This window comes from Bufo bufo, chromosome 2 (assembly GCF_905171765.1).
Source record: "Bufo bufo chromosome 2, aBufBuf1.1, whole genome shotgun sequence".
In the NCBI taxonomy this organism is placed as follows: Eukaryota; Metazoa; Chordata; class Amphibia; order Anura; family Bufonidae; genus Bufo; species Bufo bufo.
Genome location: NC_053390.1, coordinates 815,235,517 through 815,246,872, shown reverse-complemented (window position 1 = coordinate 815,246,872; position 11,356 = coordinate 815,235,517). Strand labels below are relative to the sequence as shown.

General features: G+C 46.1%; 1 protein-coding gene across 1 annotated transcript; it reads right to left on the bottom strand.

Moving 5' to 3' along the window:
- Positions 1 to 740: 740 nt before the first annotated feature.
- Positions 741 to 1,577, bottom strand: LOC120991078 (vomeronasal type-2 receptor 26-like). The gene has a single exon (XM_040419969.1). It carries the CDS (start codon positions 1,575 to 1,577, stop codon positions 741 to 743), a length of 837 nt encoding a protein of 278 aa, XP_040275903.1.
- Positions 1,578 to 11,356: the final 9,779 nt, after the last annotated feature.

Genomic DNA, 11,356 nt, shown 5'->3' with positions numbered 1-11,356 from the left:
ATAGCAATAATATCAGCATTCTGGATATATTTGTTTTGTGCAATATACAGTGTTGGAAGTTTTTACTTTAACTTCTGAGACATTAAACTCTTCAAAAAGGAATTACAAAGATCAGGAATTTAAAGTTATTTGTCCAATATTTATTTATCCCAATCACCCAAAATACCTTTCAGGAATCCAAGAGAGCTAAATCGAAGTTAGCTTTGAAAGCTTTTCTTATAGGGGAGAACAGCTCTATGGTACAGTTTATGCCTTCATATGACATTGACACCCTGTCGGGGTATAGTCAGGCCATGTCCTATAAGCACGGATTAGGGCTTTAAACTACTTTTTAGCTGCAGTCTTACTGAATATAAGTAAAGCATGTTTCACACTTGTGGCCGGGGGTTCTGCATGCAGCGGTGTTTGTCCGGCATATATATGTCAGGTAGCCGCCAGATTTCCGTCAGACCCTATTATAGTCAATGGTACTGGCAGGCATTCCAGTTACATCCGGCAATATCGGATCCAGAGAGCCAGAACAGCCTATCAGAACTCTGGTCACAAGTGTAAAACAGTCTTCAAGTGCTTTAGGAAGCAATTCAACCAATTAAAAATAAATCCAGATCCAGACACATGTATATTATTCTTAATTATGAAGATAATAAAGCAAAATCTGCCTAATTATAAAAATATAAGAAAGTATTTTAAACTACATGATGAACTAAATTAATAGATACTAATATACATCAAGCAATACATTATATTTTGTTTCTCTCGAAAACTGCTTTTTTGGAGTTCAAATTAGGTTTGAAAAGAAGGATATATATTTTGGGAAGAAATATACAACCAAGAATGCCAGAACATGAGGTCAATATGGCAAATATCTCCACAGCCACCATGTATTTCCCTGTGGTGCTCAGATAAGCTGGGATCATTGCGATCCAGACACTGCAGAACACCAGCATGCTGAAAGTGATATACTTGGCCTCATTAAAACTGTCCGGTAATGTCCTCACCATGAAGGCCAGAACAAAACTCACAGCTGCCAGGAAGCCCATATAACCCAACATAAAGTAGAAGGCAATGACTGAACCTTCATTACACTGAATGATGATCTTCCCAGGATAAGAGTGATGGTCAAACTCTACATAAGGAGGTGACACTAACAACCAAACAACACAAATAAGAACTTGTACAGAAGAAGACACCAAAACCACATAATTTGAGACATTGGATGAGAACCACTTTGCCCAGAAACTTCCAGGATTGGTTGCTTTGAAGGCAAAGCAAACTTTGATAGTTTTGGCTAGAACAGAAGAGACACCAATAGAGAAGAAGATGCCAAATGATGTTTGTCTCAGTAAGCAGGTTAAGTCCACTGGACGGCCGAGGAAGAAGAAGACACTGAGGAAACTCAGCAAGATGGAGACCAGGAGGATAAAGCTCACAGTCCGGTTATTGGCTTTAACAATCGGAGTGTCCCAATAATAAACAAAGATTCTTAATATGAACAATGTTGCAGCAGAAAGAAATAAAACTATTCCTAAAAATATGAAAGTTAGAATGTCCTTCTCATATGAAAGAAACTCGAACATTCTGGGAATACATTTCACTTTCTTCTCATCAGGCCATTCTTCTTTAGGACATTTATGGCAGATTTCATTGTCTACAATATCATGAAGTAAAATAGAAATGTGATGAAATATTAGTAATGTTAACTGCATATTGAAAGTTAAAGTTCATATCACCATTCAGGGTGCATTCACATCACCGTCAGAACACGAGAGAGAGAGAAATAGGATCCAGTAAAAAAACGGATCCTGTTGCTTCAGTTGTCATCCATTTGAACCATTTCCATTTGAGATCCGTTTTTTTAGACAGAGAAAAAAAGTACTGCATGCAAGACTTTTTTTTTTCTCTCCCCGGATCAGAAGAACGGAAAGCTAACTGTTGATGTGAATGCACCCTTAGCTTTCCGTTCTTCTGATCCCACAATTGTCATCCTTTTGAGCCATTTCCATCTGAGATCAGTTTTTTTAGACGGGAAAAAAGTTCTGCATGCATGACTATTTTTCCGTGTAAAAAAACGGATCTCAGATAGACATGGCTCAAAAGTAAGACAAGTGATGCAACAGGATCCGTTTTTTACAGAATCCAGTTTTTTTTTTTTCTCTCTTTTTCTGACGGATCAGAAGAACGGAAATCTAAATGGTGATGTGAACTCAGGCTTAATGGAAGTGAAATACAGATATTTCCACACTGAACTGTTTGTTTATTTCAACATGGCCATATATGTGCAGCAGGAAAAGCAGCGCCTAACTCATTCCAACAAAATATTTTAACTTTACAAATACAAAATGTGCCTGCAATCCAACTGTTCAGAAAGAAGGTGGTGCATTGTGTTACTAACAAAGACCTGTACATAGGGTCATAAGGTCAAGACCTAGTAATGGAATTAAAACTGCAAAATTGATTACAGTCAAAGTTTTTTTTTTCCCTTTTCCACTGTCTCTCTACCTCGGTTGAAAAATACACTGGAAATGTAGAAAGAGAAGTCTGCACAACAGGTGTTGCTTGGGATATGAGTTGCAACCATGATCAACGTGTGATGGATAATCCGCTGAGGGCATTGCTTCGGTCTACCAGGCCCTGACGATAAAGATGTCCTTGTGTGCAGGAATGTCCCAGATGTGAGTTGTCCGAGTGTGTATGTGTCCCAGGAGTAAGCTGTCCAATGGTGCATGTTTTCCAGGTGTGCGCTCTATTAGTGTGCATGTGTACCAGGTGTGAGATGTTCAAGGATGCATAGAGGTACAATGTACAATGGTGCATGCAGCTCTGGATGTAACTGGAGTGTAAGACATGATAAGAGATGAGCGAATCGAAGTTGACGAAGTGGAATTCCATCTGAAATTTCAGGAAAAAATTGATTTGCACCGAATCCAAATTTCCTCACGCTTCGTGGTAACGAATTTCATTTTTTTTCTAAAATGGCTGCTGCACATGTTAGGACATAGAGCAAAAAACTCTGGAAATGAGGGATCATCCACAATGCCATGCATGCAGCCAATCAGCAGCCAGCCAGCCCTGTTAGGTCACAGCCCTATAAAATGCCTCAGGCATCTTGGATTCAGCCATTTTCCAGTGTACTTAGTGCAGGGAGAGACATCAGCAGGCGCTAGGGAAAGTGCTAGGAAAGACTTGAAAACTTTTATTTTACTGAATGGAAGTTCAGGGAAAGAGCATTAGAAGTGTAGGAAAAGGATAGGGATGAATTATTCCACACTATAAAAGGAGAACAAGCTCCAATAGGGGAGTGTACGGCCTGGGTAATGGGAGCAATCCTATTCTACTGCACGGGCCCCGCTCACTGTATATACCGTAATCTTATCTATAATTGTGGCATTGTTAATAGTAATCAGCGCCTGTATTACTTACAACAAGCGCTCGTAGCAGAGAGGAGGGAGGAGGCAGGCCGGGAGGACGGGCGCTAGCAGCGTGAGTCTCTACGTCACGCGCCTGCGCTGCCCACTTTATGAATGAAGCAGGCGGCGTGGGCGCATGATGTAGTGACTCACGCTGCCAGCGCCCATCCTCCCGGCCTGCCTCCTCCCTCCTCTCTGCTACGAGCGCTTGTTGTAAGTAATACAGGCGCTGATTACTATTAACAATGCCACAATTATAGATAAGATTACGGTATATACAGTGAGTGGGGCCTGTGTAGTAGAATACAGTCACTACACGGGCCCCGATGTCATTATAAAAAGAGATGCCGGCACCCAGCCCCTCCTCCCTCTCAGCTGATACACCCGCCGCACGGCATTGCGGCGCGGCATATCATTGACAGTTCGGCAAAATGCAGCATTCGCCCCATAAGACGCACTGCTATTTTCCCCCCACTTTTGGGGGGGGGGGGAGTGCGTCTTATAGGGCAAAAAACACAGTATATGTTCTAAAGCCTTTCTTGGCATGTATAAGTGGTAAAAAAAGGCCTTTGTGTGGTGAAGTGAGAAAATTACAGCCATTATTGGCGTGCATTAGTGGCAAAAAAAGTATTATTTGCTGTTCAGCGGTGCAGTTATATGTTCTAAAGCTTTTTGGGCCGTTCAGCGGCGCAATAATATGTTCTAAAGTTTTTTTTAGCGTGTATTAGTGGCAAAAAAAGGGCTTATTATTAGCCGTTGTGTGGTGAAGTGAGAAAATTACTGCCCTTTTTGGTGTCAATTAGTGGCAAAAAAATTTATTATTTGCCGTTCAGCGGTGCAGTTATATGTTCTAAAGCTGTTTTTGGCGTGTATTAGTGTAAAAAAAAGTATTATTTGCTGTTCAGCGGTGCAGTTATATGTTTTAAAGCATTTTTTGGAGTGTATTAGTGGCAAAAAAAAGTATTATTTGCCGTTGTGTGGTGAAGTGAGAAAATTACAGGCCTTTTTGATGTGTCTTAGTTGAAAAAAAAAAGTATTATTTGCCATTCAGCGGTGCAGTTATATGTTCTAAAGCCTTTTTTGTTTTGTATTATTGGCAAAAAAAATTTATTTGACGTGTGGTGAAGTGACAAAATGTAATTTACTTAATTGATCTAACAGTATGTCAGACAGAGAAGTGACAGGCCCTGCACAGAGGAGGGGCAGAGGCCTAAATGTTTCTGGCGCAGGTACAGGTCGAAGCAGAGTAAGGGGACGTGGCAGCATGGGTTACTTCCAGAGGCCTGAGCTCCCGGTGTTATCTAGCAGTTGTGTCTTGACCAGCAACCCAACAGTTCTTGAATGGTTGACTCGGTCATCCACTTCCCAGTGACATCAGACACCATCAACCAAGAGTCGATGGTTTCGTCAGACACAACCCTTAGTTGCATGGCCCGGGAGCAGGCCCTGTGCCCTCATCTGTCTTCAACCTGCCTCTGTCCATTTCTGTTACCTCAGCCAGAGAAGTATTACTGTATATGCTGTGGGCTCAGCTCCCCTATACAGCGAGGACAAGCTACTAAAGGACAGTCATCAGCTACTGTCCAGCCAAGATCTGGAGGAGACATCAGCCGCTTCCTCCGGTAGGCGGGCAAGTAGTGATGAGGAGAGTGGCGTGGGAGCTGGTGTTGTGAGCGGTCAGGCTCCTGGCTCAGAGACCATTGAGGAGGTGACGTGCAGACAGTACTCATTGATGATGTAGCCGATCGCAATTGGGAGCCGGTTGACGAAGGGGCATAATCATCATCGAGAGAAGAGGGTAGGAGCTTGCTCGCAAGGCAGAGGCGAAGGCAGCAAGTCAGTAGCGTGGCCGGGAGTCAGCAGGGTGGCAGCAGTGGGAGGTCGGGAGCCAAACATGCCCACGGTAGACCACCCATTTTGCAGGAGCCTACCTGCCCGGAAAGTAGTGGTGCAGGGGTTCATAGATGCAGCGGAGGTAGCATTTAGTCAGTGTGGAGTGTTGGGGGTAAAATTACCTACTCTGTAGTGTGGCAGTTTATTGTTAAGCCGCCAGAGGAGGTGAATAATGATAGATGAACATCGGCTGGGACATTTTGCGAACGAGCTTCAGCTATAAAATGTTCACGAACCGCGCGTTCGCGGCGGGCCCCATTGACTTTAATGGCAGGTGAACCTTAAAAATCTTCAGGTCATATTTGCAGCCACCAAATATTAGAAGTGCAGAAATAGTCCCACGACATGGACAGCGACATACCAGAGGGGGATCATTGGCAAAATTCCCACCAAAAATATGTATTTTAATCAGGGGCCATTTTTATGCGTCTTAAGGGAAACTCTTAAAAATGTGCTCTGCTGGAGCCTAGAAAATTTTTATTTAAGCCACGGGAGTACAGGCCCCAAACTTAGGCATTCACCTGACAGAAAAGAACTTTTGATTATGTGTCTGGAAGTACATTAGGCAGTCACTGGATACAAATTTTACTGTAGGCCAGTACAGGCCCCAAAAATTAGGCATTAACCTGACAGAAAATAACTTGCTCGCCGTGACGTGGTTTGTGCCCCCTCTCAGGCGGTATCATCTCCCTGTGGGTATTCAGGTCTGTTGAGCCCTTGAATTCTGGCTGCGGCGTTCCATGATTGCTGGTTGCTAGGGGCAATGTCCTGTATTGCAGCTTCTTTGCTGTGGTTTTTTATTTACCCCTGACCTGATTAGGTACCTCCCTGCTTGGTTCTGATGGGGTTAATCTCCCTCTTCGGTTCCTGGGTGTGTCCTTTCAGGAGCGCTCGCTCTGTCTTTGGGCGTGGAGGTTCAGGGCTCAGTCTGCGTAGCTTGTGGTTCGGTTCTGTTAATTCAGGCTGTTCCTGGTCTTGTGCGCATTCTGGGGGTCAGTACTGTTAATTCAGGCTGTCCAGTACCCTGCTATGTTTCTGCTCTTCCTGTCCATGCCACGCCATGCCATGCCTTGAGGATGTCTGTACCCTGCTATGTCTTTGTTCATGTCTGTCCTTGTCCATACCCTGGGGGTGTCATGCCCTTTTGTCTCTGTCATGTCTGTCTCTGTGTTGCTTTGCCAGGTTTACCCTTTGCCTTTGTCCTGCCATTTACGTCTCGGTATAGGCCTGCATTGTTGTCTTCTGTTCCATTCCATGTCTTGTACCTCGCTTTGCCTGTTAATTTTTCTATGCTATGTTCATGTCATAATGGCTGCGCTCCTAGTCGGCTCCAGTTGGCTCCAGGTTCACCTTCAGAAAAGGGTTCCATGTGTCCCCATTTCTTTTTAATGCCTAGTCCACTCCTTGCTCGCAATGTGTCCTGGAGGTACCCCCGAGACCTCCGGCATGTGACATTGTGAATATTTGCCTGGAGGTACATTAGGTGGTCACTGGACAAAAAGTTTACTGTAGGCCAGTACAGGCCCCAAAAATTATGCATTCATCTGACAGAAAAGAACTTGTGATGATGTGGCTGGAGGTTCATTAGGCGGTCACTGGATAAAATTTTTACTGTAGGCCATGTGGGGATTCGCTCTGGTAGACAGGATAAGGGGACTCAGTATAGAGGCACCAACCAGTTCTTAAATTAAACAGTTCAGTGTTTATTCACACTCTTGGCAAGTTCATAAACAAAAAGTCACATTCAACACAAAAAGTCACCTTTTGGTTTTGGTGTTAGTTTACACCCAGCTGGCAGTTCGGCCTCAAAGAGTCCATTAACAGACTTTAGGCGGCCTAATTCCCCTCACACGTCTCAGACCTCCAAGCTTAGCACAAGCCTCAGATCCCAATACAGAGATCCTTTCTGCTGAACCCAGCTGTCTTTTAAAGGCAGCTAGGTGTTATCAAAACCAGGACCGGCACATAAGTCCAGTCCGGTGTTTGACCCCACCTGGCCCTAATCAGTCCAGCAGCACATACTGGGAGGAAAATACCTGCCTCCCCATACAACTCCCTTTACTATGTCACATACTCCCCCTTTGTTCAACCTTGAGGGGGTGAACACATGCCAAACAGTGCACCCGGGACAGGGCATCCACGTTTCCCTGCAAACGGCCTGCTCTGTGTTCTACCGAGAACTTACAGTTCTGTAAGGATAAGAACCATCTGGTGACCCGAGAATTCCTCTCTTTGGCCTGGCTCATCCACTTGAGAGGGAAGTGGTCAGTCACCAGATGGAGTTTTCTCCCCAACAGATAATAGCGGAGAGACTCGAGTGCCCGATTGATGGCCAGGCACTCTCTCTCCACTATACTGTACCCAGTCTCAGCTCTCATTTAATTTACGAAAATCATTGCAGAACTGTAATGTCCCATCTGGCTTGGGTATTAGAACTATTGGGCATGCCCACTCACTTTTAGACTTCTCGATGACATCCAGCCTCAGCATTAGCTGCACTTCCTCTGAGATGGCTTTTCGCCGAGCCTCGGGCACCCGGTATGGCTTTAACCGGACTTTTGCCTGGGGCTCGGTGACAATATCATGCTGGATTATGCAAGTGCGTCCAGGGAGTTCCGAGAACACATCCGTGTTCCGACTAACAAACTCCCTGGCTTCCTGAGCCTGTTTAGAGGAGAGGCTGTCAACAATTCTTATTGTGGCAATCGTTTCCCCTGCAGCAGACAGAGGGGCCAAAACCTCTTCCCCTAGACAAACCGACCGCGGTCTGTCCTCAGCGCAGGTCTCCCTATCCTTCCAAGGTTTTAGTAGATTAACATGGTAGACCTGCTCCGGCTTTCGCCGCCCTGGCGGGTGTACCTTGTAATTTACATCTCAAATTTTCTCTATTACCTCGTAGGGCCTCTGCCACCTATTCAAGAACTGACTGTCCACTGTCGGTACCAGAACCAAGACCCGATCACCAGTGTTAAAACTCCGGACTCAAGCCTGATGGTTATAGATTCGACTCTGGGCTCGCTGAGCTGCCTCTGTATGTTCCCAAACCAGAGGCAACACGGTCTCTATCCATTCTTGCATCTGGGTGACGTATTCAATAACACTTTTATATGGAGTGGGCTGTTCTTCCCATGCCTCCTTGGCTACATCCATCAGCCCGCGAGGATGTCTGCCATATAGCAGTTTGAAGGGTGAGAACCCAGTAGAGGCTTGGGGCATCTCTAGCACTGCGAACATGAGATAGGGCAGGAGGAGGTCCCAGTCCCTTCCATCTTTGGACACCACTCTTTTTAACATATTTTTTAAGGTTTGATTAAACCTTTCTACTAGCCCGTCCGTTTGCGGATGTAGACGGACGTCCGTAACTGTTTTATGTGCAGCAACTTCCACAATTTCCTCATGACCTTGGACATGAACGGGGTCCCTTTGGTCTGTCAATACTTCTTTGGGTAGTCCTACGTGGGAAAACAACTCCATTAACTCTTAAGCTATGAGTTTGGCCGATGTATGCCGCAGTGGCACCGCCTCCGGGTACCTGGTAGCGTAGTATAGGATGACTAGAATGTGTTGGTGCGCTCTAGCGGACTTTGGTACTGGTCCTATGAGATACATAGCGATTCTTTCAAACGGGACCTCGATGATCGGGAGAGGTACTAAGGGACTAATGAAATGGGGCTGGGGGCTATTTATCTGGCAGGTTGGGCAAGACTTACAAAACTCTTTCACCTCTCTAAACACACTGGGCCAGTAAAACCGCGGTTGTATATGGTCCTGTGTTTCCTGCAATCCCAGATGACCCCCGAGAACATGTTGGTGCGCTAGATCTAGTACCAGTTTGCAATAAGCCTTGACCACCACCAACTGTTCCACATTCTCCCCCCGTAGTTCGTTGACCTGATACAGCAAATCATGGAGAACCACAAAACGCGGAAATATCGACTTGGCCCCCGGTTGTTGTGGTTCTCCATCGATCATTAACACATTCTCCCATGCTCGGGATAATGTCGGGTCCCTGTGTTGTGCTGTACCGAAATTATCACCGGAGACATTCAAGTCTGCCAATTCAGGGCCCGGCGGCAAGTCCTCCACCTCCCCAACCATCACATACAACGGGGTTGTTCCCCCTCATCCACCGAAGTGGCAGTCACCCCTATCGCTGGCCCTTCGGCCTCGGGTTCCCAGGGTTCTGGCCTCCCACTTGAGCAAGGCCAATCCCCTGGGGTTATCCCTGACTCTTGGGGACCAGTAAGTCTGATAGCTGGCCACAGTTCCGGGAAGCCCGGGAAGTCTCTTCCTATTATTAGTTCATAGTGTAGGTTTGTGGCGATGGCCACTTCAAAAAATCCTCCTGCCGGCAACCATGGTTAAAGACATCAGAGTGGTGGGGTAGTCTTTTAAGTCACCATATATGCACATTACCTCGACTTTATGGCCAGTAAACTCAGCGGGTCACACCAGGGTAGTCCTTACCAGGGTCACCGGACTCCCTGAGTCCAGCAGAACCACCACTGGAGTGTCTCCCACTTCCTCCTGGCACAGGTGATTATTATCTAGAGACTCCCTGGTACTGTTGCACACAGCTTCCTGGCATATGGCGACTGATGGTAGCCATAGTTAGTGTCCATGGGCACAACCCTATGGGGACAGTTGGCCCTTACGTGACCAGGCTCATGACACTGCAGAGATCACCGGAGCCAGGTCCGCAGTGGGTACCTCCCGGGCTGGCTTTTTCAGCTCCAGTCTCCGGGTCTGGGTTGGGGATTGTTGGGGTTCAACTGCCCCTTTCCCAAAAGAGCTACCCTTTAGTTTCCTGGTAGCCTCATATAGTTAAACCAGGTCCACCATCTCAAGGGCATTAACAGGATACACTTGTCCAATCCAATGCTTAAGAGGGTGTGGCAATGCCCTCCAGAACATATCAGCTAAAATACGGTCCAGCATAGCAGTGGGACTCAGTACGTCCGGTTGTAGCCATTTTTGAAAAAGGTGAAATAAAGCATAATACTGGGGTCTCACGGGTTCAGCCGGGTTAAACTCTTACTGGTGCACCCTCTGGGCCCGGACCAACACATTTTCCCCCAGCCTCGCCAGGATCTCACCCTTGACTTTCTAGTAATCGGCCGCTTGCTCGTCTGGTAAGTCGAAATACATCTGCTGGGACTTGGATGCCAAGAACAGAGCGATGACCTTAGCCCATTGATCTCGGGGTAGGTTCTCCCTCACGGCCACCTTCTCGAATACTGCCAGGAAGGTTTCGGTGACATCTTCGGGATCGCAGTACAAACAGCTTTCCGGGCATCAAGAATGCTCGGGGATGCTCCTGCCGTGTGTAGAGTCATAAACTGTTTATTAGCCTCCCACTGTTGCAGGTTAACCTCCAAGAGGGCCTTCATTACAGCTTCTATTTTGCCAAGTAACACGGGTTGAAATTTAGCTGGTTTAATCCAGGACATACATCCATACCTATAGAAAATTACTAAAAAATATTTCGGCTTTTACGCCAGCCTCAATGTGATTGCACGCATCTTCCACCAACTGAGGGGATTCGGTCTGGTAGGAAGGATAAGCGGACGCAGTATAGAGACACCAACCAGTTCTTAAATTAAACAGTTCAGTGTTTATTCACACTCTTGGCAAATTTATAAACAAAAAGTTACATTCAACACAAAAAGTCACCTTTTGGTTTTGGTGTTAGTTTACACCCAGCTGGCAGTTCTGCCTAAAAGAGTCCATGAACAGACTTTACGTGGCCTGTTTCCTCTCACACTGGTCTCAGACCTCTAAGCCCAGCACAAGCCTCAGATCACAATACAGAGATCCTTTCTGCTGAACCCAGCTGTCTTTTAAAGGCAGCTAAGGTGTTGTCAAAACCCGGAACGGCACATGAGTCCAGTCCGTTGTTTAACCCCACCTGGCCGCTAATCAGACCAGCAGCACATACTGGGAGGAAAATACCTACCTCCCCATACAACTCCCTTTACTGTGTCACAGCCAGTACAGGCCCCAAAAATTAGGCATTCACCTGACAGAAAAGAACTTGTGATTATGTGGCTGGAGGT

Bases quoted from the DNA above. Each gene is read 5' to 3' on its own strand.
- LOC120991078 (XM_040419969.1), bottom strand. From the start codon at position 1,577: ATGTTCGAGTTTCTTTCATATGAGAAGGACATTCTAACTTTCATATTT.